This window comes from Hippopotamus amphibius, chromosome 8 (assembly GCF_030028045.1).
Source record: "Hippopotamus amphibius kiboko isolate mHipAmp2 chromosome 8, mHipAmp2.hap2, whole genome shotgun sequence".
Classification (NCBI taxonomy): domain Eukaryota; kingdom Metazoa; phylum Chordata; class Mammalia; order Artiodactyla; family Hippopotamidae; genus Hippopotamus; species Hippopotamus amphibius.
In genome coordinates this window covers 130,805,627-130,822,257 of record NC_080193.1, presented here as the reverse complement: position 1 = coordinate 130,822,257, position 16,631 = coordinate 130,805,627, and the positions used below count along the sequence as shown (strand labels likewise).

The 16,631-nt window shown below is 45.1% G+C and overlaps 2 protein-coding genes across 2 annotated transcripts in view; both read left to right on the top strand.

The window, feature by feature from the left end:
- MYO3B (myosin IIIB) overlaps nt 1–16,631 on the top strand; it is a 471,877-nt gene that overhangs the window by 132,809 nt on the left and 322,437 nt on the right. The window lies entirely within an intron of this gene.
- On the top strand, nt 13,836–14,315 carry LOC130859578 (U1 small nuclear ribonucleoprotein C-like). The gene has a single exon (XM_057747120.1). The coding sequence runs from the start codon at nt 13,836–13,838 to the stop codon at nt 14,313–14,315; it is 480 nt and encodes a 159-aa protein (XP_057603103.1).

Sequence of the window (16,631 nt, the reverse complement as noted above, 5' to 3'; positions counted from 1 at the left end):
AAGTCAGGCTTGGGTTGAGTTGCAAGATGAATAAGACAGAGATTTTTTTCTCTCAAGGAGAACATAGTTTTACTGTCTCCTCCCCTATTCATTGGCAGAGGTGAAATGGGCAGAAGTCAAATAGGAAAAAAAAAGGGGGGGGCGGGAATAAGGAGGAGAAATCAAAAAGGATACTCTTGGGCTACCTGGATGCTGTGGGTGGTGGGGCTTAGAAAGCATGAGTCTATGTGAAAGATTTCCTCAGGGTCTCAGTGTCTGCAATTGACTCTTATTCTGAAACAGACTCTTTGGGCTGAATTTTCATCTAATTTCATCTGAATTTCTGTCATTTTTAAAGGGTAAAGATTTCTTTTATTCTGACTTTCTTAATTCACAAACCAAATTGTTCCTACATGGGTGGGAAGCGAGCTCCTCAGCTGTGAGAAGATGCAGAGGCAGCAGGGAGTCCTGAGTCACCAGTAATTGTCTTAGTATTACAGAATTGTCACAGGACATTTTCCCTTAGGGCTGTGAAATATAAGGAAAATAAATTAAAACTAAACTATTGTTGGAGTGTAATGCGTGAGGGGGGTGGGTGTTTAATGGCACAGTAAGGCTGGGTTTACCCCTGGGGAACTTTGGTTTCTCTTCATCAACCCACGTCACTTAGCTATTGGCCTTCTGAGCAACGAACCCTCACGATTCCGGCTTCACTCATAGAGCAAGAAGAGCTCGAAGAATTAGCATCATTTAGCATATACTGAGCGCCTAACAGCAAAAAAAGTTTTGGAATACTCCAATAGAAAAACAGTAGTCTCTTATGAGTCTTTTTCTTTGGGGTTTTTCTAGTCCCATTTTAGTGGATTGTGGTCCCTGCCCATAAGGATGCCTTGGGGGTGCCCTCCTTCCCCCTGGGGCATCCTTTCCATTTCCTTGAGAACGTAGGAAGGCAGCTGGCAGAAATGCCCCAGAAGGCTTCTGCTCTGTGGAACATGTTTCCAAACTCTTTTTAAATTTGTGTTGAGCAGCTGGGGCTGTTCGTTCCTGTGGAGGTACAGCTTGCTGCCCCTCCTGAATCCTGGCAGGCAGGGAAAGTTCAGCTTTGCAGGGTTTCACCTAGGGATCAGGTGGCAAGACAGGAGCATGCCTCCAGGGAGTGCTGGTTCCTATCCGTGTGGAGTAAGAAGCCCACCTTGAGGGATGGGAATGCCAGCAGATGAGAGGTATTGACTTCAAGCACTATCCATGCTTTCTCCCTCATGACCCTGATTTCATTATTTTGGCACCAGTCACTCTGGCTCATTCCCATTTAGCTCCTAAATGGTGGAGAGATGGGCAAAGAGGGTAGGCAAGGAAACAGCTCGAAATAGTACCAAAGGGTTTGAGGCACCATCATTCCCTCTTGATTCCAGAAAAACACAGGGAGTAAAGATAAAGGATAGTTATGAACTGTCCTCATGGGTTGGCATAGTGGTAGGGCAGGGGCAGCACAAGGATGAAAAGTGATAAGGTGCTAATCTGGATGAAGGATCTTCACAGCTGGAGCTGTCCATTCCTGGAGAATCCTGGAGTCAGATGAAGCCAATGTCATGAGAAAGAAAATATAGCATAGTGGTCAATCATTGGTGTGTGTATCAGCTATCTACTGGTAGGTAACAAACCACCCCTAAACTTAGTTGCTCAAAACAGCAATCATTTATGATTTCTCATTAACCGAGTGGGTTTGTGGGTGGATCTTGGCTGGGCTTCCTCATGCAGCTGTGGTCAGCTGGGGATTCGGCTGGGGGCTGGCTGGTCTAGGATGACCTTGTCTAGGATGACTTGGCTATGTGGTTTCTCATCATTCAGCAGGCTAGCCAGGGCTCTTCTCACATGGGTGACAGGGTTCGAAGCATAGATACAGGAAGGGGTAGAAAAATGGGCTATTTTTACAATTCATGTACCTCAGTGTTCTGTAGTCAGTCTGCATGGGTTCAAATACCAGTTCTACTACTTCCAAGCTATATGAACTTGACCAAGTCACTTGTCTCTGTACCTCAGTTTCTTCCTCAGTAAAATGGAGATATGAATGGTATCAGCCTCATAGAGTTGTTGTGGGCAATTACTAAATGTAAGTTGCTTGGAACAGTATATAGTAAGCATTCGAATTTTGCTGGATGCTATCGAAGAAAAAAGTCTAAAAGTATATTTACATTGTGAGGAATTTGCTTTCCTTGTAGCTCAAGAATTGATACCTTCCATTCAAAAGAACCACCCATGAGATCAATCATTTGAAAGTTTAGCGAATTGATTGATGATTATATGGGAAATTGAGAATGAAGACTGATTTCTCAATAAATCCTGACTGCTTCTACTGTGTCTATCTGAGGGAATCTGCCTTGAATATCCATTGTCACACCTCCTTTGTTAACAGACAAACTCCTAAGAGATGTAGACCACTGCCCCCACCCGCCTAGTCCCCATACACACCCATGAATGTGGTGACGAGACTGTCCCTTGGGGAGCAGAGCTGGCCTGGGTCGCCACTCCCACTATGTCTCCAATGAGTTGTGATACTGTCATTCTCTGCGTACTGAGGCTACAGGGTTTTTCCTTTCCTCTCATTTCCATCTTTGTGGCAGCTTTGTGCGTGGTGGGTGAGTTATGTGATGGGGGCTTGGCTACCTCCCTCTACAGGGTCCCTTCAGCCCTATGGGTAAGAGCTCTATCAAGAGTGGGTTTCATTTTGCTACCACTTTCTCCACCAAAGGGAATGATTTTTTTTTTCCAGCCCAGCCTGGAAAGGCTGAAAACATTGGCAAAGGGAAAACCACGCCAGGTGAGGGGATTGTAAGCAGAGCACTTCGCTGCTCCAGATGAGTTCAGGTTTCTCGGCTGGGAGCAGTGATACCCCAGGGACTGAGCAGAGGAGACTGCTGACCCACTGACAGTGATCTGGAGGATGGGAACAGTGTTAGAGGAGTGGAAAGGGAGAATGTGCTTTAATTCTTCAGAAGAGGGAAGAAGGCAGGACCTGCAGACTACTCTCTGGTGAGCTTGACGTTATGCTGGGCTAATTACTAAGATTCTTTTTTTTTTAATTTGAATAGCTTATGAATTCTTAGTTGAAAAAGCTATGCTCACCACGACTTGGCATGGGTTCACTAAAAATAAGCCACGTTCAACTGATGTCCTCGTTTGGTATTACTGCAAGATGAATGCAAATGGGAACTGTTCTAGACAGACTATATTTAGAATATTGCCCTTAGGTTAAAATCTGTTGTGATGTCTTTGTGGGCAAGATGGAGAAGCACAGGCTGGAGGATGGTAGTGGTGATGGATTATAACCCAGGAAGGACTGTATTGAGGAGCATTGGGTAATGGTGTCGATGTAACATGGCGGGAAGTCCTGGAGGCCCTGGGCAGGGCTCTGCTGACTGTCCTGCCTGCTGAATGTGTTAAAATGTGTTAAAATGAGTTGGAGGAGCCTGTTGGTCACATTCCTGGAGGGGTAGCTGGTATGCTGCATGACAGACTTGGAATCCCCCAAAGACCCCTACTACCAAGAACAATGGGATTCTCTAACAAGCAAGTAGGCTTGGAAACTCTGGTGAATTGTATAAGCTGAGAGAGCCATGACTTGAGAACTCCTGGATGGGGAATGAATTTAATTGCGGCGGTAAGTTCAATAGGGGTCAAACAGTAAGATAGTCTTTCATGGTTAATGTGAAGTTTGAAAGTCAGAACAAACAAGACCCCCACACTGGCTCCATCCCAACCAGACCCCCTTTGGAATAATGGCTTCATTCTAGGCACCACACCCAAACTGCCACAAGAGAGTCTTACCCTGGCCGAACTCCAGTAAGCCTGAAGCAGGCATTTCAAACTGGGATTCGGACACTTGGTGCTGGTTCTGCTCCTGCTCTGTCACCAATCCATCCTTTCACCTCTCAGGGGAGCAAAAATGGCACCATCCTTAAGCAGAATGTTTTGTACTCAGATAACAAGGCCTGTGTAAACTGTTTCCTTCAGCTTCCTCCCTACGCTTAGTGGGTATTAATAGAGAGGAATGTGAGCAGTCACCAACTGCAGGGCGGGAGCCATTCCCTAAGCAGCGTCTCACCCAGCACAGAGGTCCTTCATTCTCACTGCAGTTTAGAATCCCCTGGGATCTTTAAAAAATACCACTGCCTGGCCACCACCCCCAGAGATTCCAATGTAATTGGTCTGGAGTCAAGCTCAGCATTTATATTAATATTTAATTAATTTTACAAATATATACATTTGTAATAATATGCATATTGTTTTGTATTTTAAACTTCCCCCAGATGATCCTAAATTGCAGCCGGTGTTGAGAATAACCCTGCCCTGAAACAACTGTCAGACTGTTGTTTATTTATATTTCACAACTACAGTGTCTCCCCTGGAAATTCTAGTTTCTGCCTTCCCCATCCCCACCCCATGGTTGAGAATTGAGAAATTAGGGATGATATGGATGGGAGTGTGTTGTACATTATGAAAACATAAAAGCAGAAAGGAAGGATTTCAGCAGAATAGTCAGTGGTGATTGCCTGGGGTTGAATTTTGGTATGTCTCCCACAAGAAGATATGTTGAAGTCCTAACTCCACAGGATCTCAGAATTTGACCTTATTTGGAAATAAGGTCATCGCAGATATAATTAACTAGGTTAAGATGAGGTCATACTGGAGCAGAGAGGGTCCTTAATCCAATACAACTGGTGTCCCTATAAGAAGAAGGAGATTTGGACCTAGACACCCACACAGACATGTGAACACAGAGACTTACGGGAAGATAGCCACACTGCCACAAGCCAAGGAATGCCTGGGCCACCAGAATCTGGAAGAGATGAGGAAGGAGCTTTTCCTAGAGGCTTCAGAGAGAGCCTGGCCCTGATAATACTTTGATTTTGGACTTCTGTCCTCCAAAACTGTGAGGGAATGAATTTCTGTTGTTTTGAGCCACCTAGTTTGTGATACTTTGTATGGCAGCCCAAGGAAACGAATACAGCAATTCTCTCTCATTTGGAGCCTCTTGGTCCTGGAGGGCTGCCTAAGGCATGATTAGGGATGGGTAGGAGGGAGGTATTTGGCCTATAAGAATCCTGGGGGGGTAGTGGGGGGGGGTTAGATTGGCCAGACTTCCGCGCCATCAACCCCCAGGGGGTATTTCTGTAGAAAGCAAGACACCCTTACACACCATGCCTAGCAGGACTCAGATAGGAAGTGGGTGCATGAGACATCCTCCTCTCCTTTGCTCTGTACCACTGAGCCAAGACCTCCTTCCTCATCCAGCCCTAACTGGGCAGGAAAGAGCCCCTCCCTTCCACAGTGCTCAGCATGGAGAATGGAGCTCTGCATTTCTTCTCTGAGTTCCTTCCAGACTCAGGACTTCAGGAATGGAGTACAGAATGAAAGGAAATGGCTCCATCTGAGAATAAAGGGAACTGTATGGTAGAAGTAGAACTTGGGGCATTGAGAAGTAGCTGCGGTGGCCCATTGCACATCTGGGATATGTGTTGTGAGGCGGGTGAAGGTTTCCCAGGAGACCCATGTGTCCTCCTGGGCAGGGCCGAGCGTAGTGGAGCATGACCCAAGGAGCAGAATTATGTGCTTCCTGTGTCCCAAAGGACCTCCCCACCGGCACAGAGGGCAGACGAGCATCCCTGCACCATGCTGGTCCTGGCTGTGGGATACAGGTGTTACCCTCCACCAGGCTTCATCCAGGTTTTGTTTTTTAGCACCACATGTAGCTTGTGGCCAGTTCAGAGAACGGAGAGTAGTACGGAGAGTGTGTTTGGGGCAGGGGTGGAAGTGGGGAGGGTCTCCTCCTGAACCCTGTGGCCTTATTGCTTCCCTTGCATCCAAACCCACAGCTTCTGCTTACTTTGGCCTCGTATTCTTGGTGTGAATCCTGGTTCTGGTCTCTGGGGTCCTGGTCCCCTCTTACCCCTCTTTCTGTGCCACCTGTCCCTTGGGTTGGAAGCTCCAGCATACACTCTCCATTACTTATCGGTCTCAATGGGTGCGGCCTCTCCTGCTGTCCTTATCCTGCAGGCCACCTCTAGCTCTGATGAAAGGGTCCCCTTCTATACGCCTTCCTTCTGGACGAGTGAGGGAATGGGAAGCCTAGTGTTTGAAGGACCGAGGAGGGATCTGAAATCAGTTACCTGTGGGCCACCAAGTCACAGGGAATCTGCCTGATTTGGAAATTTCTGGAAGCCATTCAGAATCTGCAGGGTAATACTGATTTATATTTATATATTTCTGATGTCTTCAGCTTCAGTCCCATAATAGCAAGATCTGAGGTGCACATCCCCTGTATTAATTTCCTACTGCTGCTGTAACAAATGATCACAAACGTAAGTGGCTTAAAACAACACAAATGTATTATATTACAGTTTTGAAAGTCAGATGTCTGAAGTGAGTCTCAGTGGCCTAAAGTTAAGGAGTCATCAGGGTTGAGTTCCATTCTGGAGGCTCTAGGGGAAAATCCATTTTTTGCCTTTTTCAGCTTCGAGAGGCTACCTGCATTCCTTGGCCCCTCCTTCCATCTTCAAAGCCAGCAGTGGCTGGTCAAGGCTTTCTCACTTGTATCACTCTGACACTGGCTCTTCTGCCATTTAAGAACTCTTATGATTACACTGGGCCCACCCAGGGTAATCCAGAATAATCTTCCCACCTTAAGGTCAGTTTATTAGCAACTGTAATTCTATCTGCACCCTTAATTCTCCCTTGCTATGTAACCCAAGAATGTATCCTAACATACTCACAGATTCTGGAGATTAGGACATGGACATCTTATTCTGCCTGCAATACCCCTCAAAATATTGCCCAGGAATTCTTAGAAATCCTCAAAGGTGTGGTCCATTTGTGGCCGCAGCCATTTTGAGCTACCATCATTGTGTGACCTCTGCCCTCTTATTTCTCTCCTGTCTGATTCTTCTGTGCCCATATCTGCTGCACACTCACCCACTGTCTCAACACCCCTGCCTGTGGGGCTGCTGGTTCTGGTTACTCCCAAAGGCTCTGGTCTTTGGAGGCCAAAGCACTGGTTCCACCCAGAATAAGGGAAGTAACCTCTCTAGCTCTGAGCTAGCCTCTGTCACTTGGGTCCCTGAGCAACTCTACTTGTGCCCAGAGCCTGATCATTTTGGTCAGCTTCTGGCCCTCCTCTCATGACAGAGTAGCATCAAATCCCTCTAGAATAACAGGTTCTTCTGTTTTTATCATCATTCTTTTAATCAATCCAAGGAGACAGAAAGGAAACAAACCCACACAACCCCCTCAGACTTCCTCTGCACTTCCGCTGCCCCAAACTTAACCCTTTTGGCTGCATCAGTTACTCAATAGATGCTCTCATTCATGTGAACCTACACTTGAGGGAGAAGCAGAATAAAGGAGAGGTACTGACTGTCCAGTGGTCTCCAGTGTGGGAGGATACAGAACAACCCATTGGGGTGCAGAGTGGAACTAGTAAGACTTCTATACCTATGCATTTAAAATCTAAAAACCAAGGAACAAATTATGTTTTCATATTACTGACTATGAAGATTGACACTGGTGCCTTCTCTCAGTCTGGGTGTTGGATGGTCCTTTCTGGTTTGATGGGCAGATGAATCACGAGGGAGCTCCACAGCCAAGGGGCTGAGAAGGCCCCACTTGAATGTTCAATTGTAGAGTCCTAGAAGGCACTGAGGTTAAAGGGTGCTACATTAAGTGGTTGTATGGCAAATGCCATCAAGTGTCAACTAAATAGACCTTCACAAAGTGGACAAGTGGCTTTAAAAGATTTCTGCAAAGAAACCTCGGATTGTATCTGATTCTACTAATGAGAGCACATTCGAGCAACAGAAAAAATTGCTGAGATGATGACACTTCTCCTAGGACAGCTCTTCACCAGCCACGTGAGGTTAAAAACAATGATAAGCTAATCAGCTGTGCCAAGAAATCATTTTTTAAAATTCAGAATTACCATGAAGACTATCTAAACTATGACTTTATATACACTACTGTTAATGATAAACCTCTTCCTCAGTATATATCGTGCAGGAAGTTATTAGTATGACACAAACAAACCTCTACAGTCTAACTGCTGAATGTCTTGGAGTAACGTTAAAAAACATTTATTTCATCTTATTCATTTTTTAAATTTAGTAACACTTGTATGCAATTGAAAGAAAGGAAACTGTATTAGAGGGTGTACTCAAAAATTTATTACTGATAAAATATACAATCAAAAAAAATTTGGAGACCACTCTTCTAAACCAGTAGCTTTGGGCTCTAGTTCAACCACTGAAAATGGTTCTACAATTGTTTGTCCCTTCAGAATTCCCATTTACTGGCTTATGTGTAATTTCTTTGAATCTCCACTATAATTCTGATAGGTGGGATTTTTGTCATTTTAGAGTTGAGGATTCAGAGCTCAAAAGAGTTATGGTTTGCTCTAAAACACACAGTTAACAGAAGCTAATAATGTAGCAGGGGGTGAGCTTCCAGGAGTCTGTAAACTCCCCAAGATTGAATGCAAAATGGACCACTTTTAGGAAGATGGTTGTCATGAGCTGTATTGTGTTCCTCAAAGTTATACTGAAGTCCTAACCTTCAGTACCTCAGAATGTGACCTTCTTTCCAATATGATCTTGACAGAGCTAATCAAAGTAAAATATAAGCCATCCAGTTTGTAGTACTTTGTTATGGCAGCCCTAGGAAACTAATACAATGGTCCATAGCGCTGAAAGGGGTCCAGGACCCTAAAATGTTTAAAACCGCTGATGTAATCCTGTGCAATCATGAGCAGAGGAAGAAGCCCAGAGGCTGGGAGTGAGTTTCCCTAGGTAGCATGGCTTGATTAAGAGAGATGCATGGCTGCGTCCCATACATTCTGACTCCTCAGTTCAACTTCAAAGTCAGGAGGGGTGAAAGTAGAGAAATTGGCCTGTCCCCTTCATCACTAGATTTGTTGTTGGTCCTGCCGTGGTGGTCCCCCTCCATCTGGCACAGCTCATCATTCTGCCAGTGACTTTACAGGAACATGTGGAAAGTGTGTTGCATCTTTGCCTTGATGATGCTGCACTTCTCAGGAGATCATAGTCTTCCTTCTGCTCCCCCCTTCACTTCTTTCCAAAAGTTCACATTTGGCACTTCTGTGTCTATTAAAAAGGAAAAAAAAAGAAAAACCAACCCAACAGTAACTAAATATGTATATCAACAGGGAAGTAGTTCATTGGGTTGGTAATGATAAGCTCTCTAACTGGAAAGGGATTGAAAAAAGTCAGTGCATCTGGCACAAAAGTACAAGTCAGGAGAGAATGATTCCAGGGTAAAAAATGTTTGCCAAATGAGCTTGGCAAAATGTAAGAGTTTCCTAGTGAAAACTAGGAGCATGTGTGTGAATGGTGACCTACTTACAAATGGATTGTAAGTTGATGCTCAGAATTAATTTATTCAATCATCTGATCAATATTCATCAAGCGTACACTGTGATCAGGCACTGTGTCAGGCACAGCAGTGAACAAAACTAATTTCCTGTTCTCATGGAGGTTTTATTTTAGAGGAGGGGAGAGAAATAACGAACAAACAAAATATGTAATATGCTAAGTGGTGATAGATGCCTGAATGAAGAAAATAAAATGGGACAAGGGGAGCAGAGAGTGATGGCTGAGGTGGGATTTACTATTACACAAGGTGCTGAAAGAAGGCCTCTCTGAGAAGGAAGAGGGAAGAGTCTAAAAGGAGCAAGGGAGCAGGCCAGGCCTAGGGGAAAAGTAAGGGCAAAGGCCCTGAGGTGGGAAGGAGGTGGGCACATTTTAGGAATAGCAAGGAGGCCAAGCTGGAGTGAGAGAAAGGGAGGGAGGGAGGAGATGAAGGCAGAGAGAGAGCTGGGGCAGCTCATCTAGGGCCTTGTGGGCCACTGTAACAGTTCTGGAATTTTTTGTGAATGAGATGGAAAGCCGTTAGAGTTTGGAGTAGAGAACTGACATGAAATGACTTCTGTTTAAAGAGATCTTCTGGATAGTATGTGGAGAATGGAGTGTTAGGGATGGGGTTGGGGGGGTAGGAGTACAGGCAGAGAAACAAGGAAGGGAAGAGCCTCTTACCTGTAATAAACCAGGTAATGGAGAATGGCACCTTGGACCAACATGGAGGTGGTGAGAAGTAGCTGGATTATGGATGTAATTTGAAGGTGGAGTTGATAGGGTTGCTGATGGACTAGATGTAGGGCATGAGAAAAAGTGAGCAAATAGTGAAGATCTGAAGGTTGTTGGCTGGAGAAACTGGAAAACAGGCCATTTCTGAGGTGGGGATGGTTGTGGGAGGAGCTGACTTGGTGGGGGTGGGGCAGGAATTAAGAATCCAATTTCAGACATTAAGTTTGAAATGCAAACTTGTCATCCAGATAGAGCTATTGAGTGGGCAGTGAGAAACAGGAGTCTCGAGCTCCATGGAGACATATGGTCTGATGTCATCAGAATATATATGATATTTAATATCATGGGTCTAGTAGACTGTACCTGGGCAGGTGGGTGTATATAAAGAAGGTACAAGATCCTGAAGGCAACTCCAACATTTAGAGATGGGAAAGATGAAGAGAAACCAGGAAAGGAGTTTGAGAAGGAGTGGCCACTGAGACAAGAAGGGGACTAAAAGAGGGTGGTATTCCAGAAACCTAAGAAGGAAGGGTTGAGAGAGAGATCAAAATGTACCAAGCGCTCATGAGTCAAGTAAGACACAGATTGAGAATTATCTGTTGGATCTGATGACATGGAGGAAACCGGTGACCCTGTCAAGAGCTATTTCAATGGAACTATGGGGATAAGAACCAAATTGGAGTCAAGTCTGAAGTGATAGCAGTGTTCTGCTTCTTGAGCTGGGTGGTGGTTACACTGGTTAGATTATACATGATATATAATAAAATGTTTCAAAAAGGGAGAGGAAGTTGAGATAGTGGTTAGAGACAACTCTTTTGATAAGTTTACTCTAAAGGGAGCAGAAAAATGGGATGGTAGCTGAAGGAGGAGATAAAGAATCCACACATTTTGTAAGTTTCAGTGGTCATTTTTACCTGTGAGTGTTATTGGTAGGGCATTGCCAGTACGTACACAGAAGACAATGGTGTATGTTGTGTGTACGATGTGGTCTTTCATTATGAAGGTATGCTGTATGAAAAATATGTTATAGAGAAACATGCCTGGTTGTAGCATGATGCCATGTTTAGCACTGTTTCTTCCCACCTAGGATGACTTGATAATCTCAGTTGTTAATCTGTATCTTTGGGGTTGAGGATACAAATCTCTAAGAATAAAATAGATTGGGCAGGCTTAATCAAAGTTCAGAGTTAAAGATATAAATGTTTAGGATTCCATCCCTTGAATATAAATGTATAAGCACCTACAATGTATGAAGGATTGCTCAAACCTGTGGAGATGCAGAGATCAGCCAGGCAGAGCTTCTGCCCTCAGGAGTTCACAATCTGTTTGAAACTCCCTCATGTAACGAAGAGCACATGGAAGGCAGGCAGAGGGAAAGCATCTCAAGGGTGTGGAGATGTAAGAAGAGAAATGATTTTTACCAAGGAGCTTTGTGCCTGCACTGGACCATTACGGACGGATGAGGTGATACTTCAGAAGCAAAGTGAGAGCGCGAGCAGAGGAAAAGTGGTGCAAAGTGGGTCCAGGTTTGCAGTCATGGGCGTGAGAGATGGGACTAGAAAATGACCTGGAAAACCCTGTGCCGAGGGTCTTGATGGCCATCTGGAGCAGTTGTTGGGACTGCAGAGAACTGGAAGCCATTAGCCTTTAGGAGAACAGTGACAAGAGCTCCACCTGTGATTTAGCAAGATACTTTTAGAGACAGAGTGCCGAGACCAGCTCGGCGACTCGAGGTGAGTGACGGGTGCCGCAAGCTTGAAGAAGACACAGACACAGACTGAAGAGAAAAGTGGGACCGGGGGGCTCAAGACCTCTCGGATCAAGAGCCCTGCTGACTCATCCCAGGTTGCTTTTATTGAGTTCATGGGCTAACATTCTCAGGTTACACCCATAAACAATCAAAGGCCTCACATGACTGAGGCAATGATCTTTCTTTGCTTCCTGGGTCCGAGTTGAGCAGGTGTGGATTTGAGCTGGGCCTGGAGAGCAAAACAGCCCTGGGGGCAGGAGACCTCTCTCAGATATTGGGGGTCTGTGCCCCACCCCTGTTGGCCCCTCTGCGACTGTGCCTGTCTTAGGTTGTTCCTCCCTTGAGGAATCTTACCCGTCTCTGGCTAACCAGTCATCCTCCAGGGCCAAACAGGGTGATATTAGTCTCCACGCCCCGCACCCTCAGCTCCTCCACTGCTCAAGCAGGACACTCCGAATCCCATCGCTCGGCCCACACACCTCAACACTTTCAAGGTTTCAGAAAGGTTCCCGAATGTCTTCCCACAACAGAGTAAGCATGAACTGGAGAAAAAAGGAGCAAGGAGGCAAGGGGGGCATGTGGAAGCTGTACCAGGGCCCAAGCAAGTCAGCACACGGCAGAGGGAAGTGGAGGGGTGGCAGGGGCGCAGGTGTCAGGACTTGCTGACCCTTGTGGGGCACGGTTGGCGGGTGGAAATCAAGGCTGATCTTTCCCCAGGTTTCGTGGGTGTGTGTCCATCAATCATGTACTGAGGCCCCCCTATAAATCCGAGGATTCCAGTCAGAACCCTGAACCTGGGCTTTTCCAAGTCAAGTTCTCATGCTTACATCCATCTTTACTCACTGTTTGTGTCTTTGGGGCCATTTGTGCATTTGATTCTCTCTCTGATGGGATGTAAGGGCCTTTGAGGGCTAGGACTATAACTTTCTGAATCTTTGTATCCGTCATAGCACCTAGGACCAAATCGTATGCATACGATGTGCTCAAATTTTTTAAAATAAAAAGTAATTTTGAGGTAACTGGGCATAGATGTATCATCAGATAAGCCTGAAAATAGAGAAAGAGAAATTGGTTCATGGGAAAGTAGGAGACAGTGAAAATTAGGGAGGGCAAATGGCGTAGGCTTTTAGCATCAGACTTCTTTGATTATTTGTTGTTGTGTAACAAGCAACACTAAATGGCTGAAATGCTTAGTGACTTGAACAACAGTTGATGGTTTGTCATGATTCTGTGGGTCAGGAATTCAGGTGGGGCTTGGGTGGATGGTTTTTCTACTCCACATAGTGAGAATCAGCTGGAGTGCTGGCTCAGCTGCTGCATTCAGCTAGCAGTTGACTGGGCCAGGAGGTCTGAGAAGTCTTCATTTACATGCCCTGGGCTCCTACACGTGGCCTCCCCTATCCACCAGCTTCTGACCAGACAGCATGGCGGTCTCAGGGTTGTTGAACTTCCTATGTGGCCAACTTCCCCGTGCATGAAAGCAGAGCTGCAGGTCTCATAAGGCCCTGCCATGGAAGTTTCACACATCTCTTCTGCTACATTCTAGTGGTCAGAACAAATCACAGGGCCTGCCCAGATTCAAGGGGAGGAAATAGACTCTGCCTCTCCAAGGGGGGAGTGGCAGAGAATTTGCAACCATCTCTAACCCACCACACAGACATGCCTGAATTTGAATCCTGGCTCTGCCGTTGCTGGTTGTGTGATTTTGGGTAAGTTATGTGAACTCTCCTAGCTGAGATAATACCAATGTTATTGGGTGCTGTGAGGGAAAGAGAGGATATGGCAAAGCGCCCTGGCATGTAATAGGTGCTCAATAAATATTAGCTACTATTGTTACTGCTGTCACGTGCACGTAAAGGAAAAATACAGTGAAAACTGAGAAGAGGATGTCCGTTGGATTTGACATTTAAGAAATCTTTGGTGGGCGGAACAGAGTTGCCAGTGGCCTGCAGAGCAACATGCCTAAGTTTTACTGTGACTACCGCGATACATACCTCACCCGTGACTCTGCCTCTGTGAGAAAGACACACTGCAGTGGTCGGAAACACAAAGAGAATGTGAAGGACTGCGATCAGAAACGGATGGAAGAGCAGGCTCAGAGCCTGATTGACAAAACAACCGCTGCATTTCAACAAGGAAAGGTACCTCCAACTCCGTTCCCTGCTCCTCCTACTGAAGGGGCAATGATGCCACCTCTCCCCCGTCTCCCGGGTCCTCCTCGCCCTGGGATGATGCCAGCACCTCACATGGGGGGCCCTCCCGTGATGCCAGTGGTGGGTCCTCCTCCTTGTGGGATGATGCCAGTGGGACCTGCTCCTGGAATGAGGCTGCCTATGGGAGGCCACATGCCAATGATGCCTGGGCCCCCAGTGATGAGACCTCCTGCCCGTCTCATGATGGTGCCCACCCGGCCAGGAGTGACTCAACCAGACAGATAGGGAGATGGGGAGCCTCTTTACATCAATTTTATATGACTTGTTTTGCTTCACCAGGGGAGCATGGTGCTGTGACTAGGGATGTTTTCTAACAGGATGACAAGGAAGACTTGCTCCCCCTTCCTATCAAAGAGAGAGTAGTTTGGGAGGCGAGCAGCGGAACAAAAAAAGCAATTTTCATTTGTATTGTGACGTGAAAATAAAATTGTCAACTGTTTTAGTTAAAAAAAAAAAAAAAAGAAACCTTTGGTGACTGCCTGACTTTGGGAGAGAGTAGAAGCAGGGTGATTAGCAAAAGCCAGTGGCAAAAGTTAAGCTGTAAGTGGATTTGAGGGCAGTGAGCACGGCTTGGCAGTGAAAGGGGAAATAAAGTGAAAGGGGCTGTCTTGTGGGAAAATCAGGTTAAGCAGAAGGGCAGGTGGAGAGGTGGAAAATGACATGTGAAAGGAGATAATTGATGAGGGCAAGGTTTTAAAGAGGCTTCTTTAGATTTTACAGATTCATATTTAGAATACTGTGATTATAAACCAGAAAGCTATTAAGGTTGCTTTCATAACAGGATTCCATCTCTTCATTTAACATTTCTTGCCTCCCGATAGAGGGGTTTCTTGTCCTCTCACCTCCCCAAATCTCCCTCTGCTTGGAGACAGACAAAGAATTTGAAGCTCCTCTAGACTTTTAAGTCTTGGCCTTAATTTCAGAGTACTATGAATTATTTGCCTATAAATCACACCACTGGAGATTTCAAAACTCTGAAAAGATTCATGTATTCCAAAAAGATTCTAAAAGGAAGCACTTTTCTGTATAACTTGGAAGGTAAATGTGATAAAAAAAAAAACCTATATCATATGTGAATTTGGGAGTAATTATAGATGGCTGGGGCCAGAATCAGCAAATTACAGTTATTAGGAACACAGCCAGGGCCCCGGGGCCCCTTGCCAAGGTGTGGGTAGTCAGTCACAAGCAGAAGGCAGTCAAGGTCAGGCAAGGCAGGGGCCCGGACACAAAGTGAAGGAGCTGTCAGGTCAGAGAGATGTCCAAACCAGGGGTTTCCAGGTAGAGAGATAGCCAGGGAGTTAAAGGACTTTAGTCCCCTTGTTGGATTACATCTCAGGTAATGTGAGACTTTGTTGCATGAAGAAAATCTGTGATCCTACTGAGGGTTTACTTTTAGCTTCCACTCTCACACCTGATTTCTCTCTCCTCTCTAGTTAGATATCCATCTCTCCATCACTTGGCTTGTTCCAAAAAGTATTTAGAAAATGCAGACTATGCAATAAGATGAAAACATGTGAGGGAAGGGATTGTGCATGAATAGAAAACAAAGATAAGAAAAAGATTCAGCCAAGGGGAGGTTTGATAAACAAAATGCACGCCATACTTTCTTATTCACTCATGGACCACACATTTGTTTCTGAGCTTCCTAGCTGTCAAGGCAAAAATCAAAATACAATCAGTTACGTGATCTGCAGTATTCAGAAGATTAAAAAACAAAAGCAGCATGCTCAGGATAGGTAACACAGTAAACAATGTTTTCACTGTCATTTCATGGTAAATCCAAGAACAGTTTTTCAATGTAGATTAATATTATGACTATAAAGAAAAATTTAGTCAAAATTAATAAAACAGTGCAGTTCACATGTATAGCACTCTGGTGGTTTGGCCTAATAGAAGATTCGTTTTTTAATTTTCTAGAGTAATAGGTTAAATGCTCACCTTGGCTATAAAATGAAACATGTCTAGGGCTTCCTAGGTGGCTCAGTGGTTGAGAATCTGTCTGCCAATGCAGGGGACACAGGTTCGATCCCTGCTCCAGGAAGATCCCACATGCCGCAGAGCAACTAAGCCTGTGCGCCACAACTATTGAGCCTGTGCTTTAGAGCCCGTGAGCCACAACTATTGAGTCCATGTGCTGCAACTACTGAAGCCCATGCGCCTAGAGCCTGTGCTCCACAGCAAGAGAAGCCATGGCAATGAGGAGCCCACGCACCACAATGAAGAGTAGCCCCCACTCACTGCAACTAAAAAGGAAGCCCTTGCACAGCAAAAAAAAAAAAAAAAAAAAATCTGCAGTCAATAAAGCATCTAATTCTAATTTTTAATCTAACTTTAATTCATGTTGTTTCCTGGTATACTCCCTGAGTTAAACAAATGGATTTCTAGGTAGTTGATTAAGTTGGTTTATTTTTATAAACTAATTATATTTAGGATATCTATCAGAAATTATGACTTGTTTTAGAATATTCTTAAGTAATCTTTTCTGTGGCTGATCTCTCATCTATTTCCTAACAGTTTCTGTGTTTTAAGAAAAAGGTCAGT

Bases quoted from the DNA above. Each gene is read 5' to 3' on its own strand.
- LOC130859578 (XM_057747120.1), top strand. From the start codon at position 13,836: ATGCCTAAGTTTTACTGTGACTACCGCGATACATACCTCACCCGTGAC.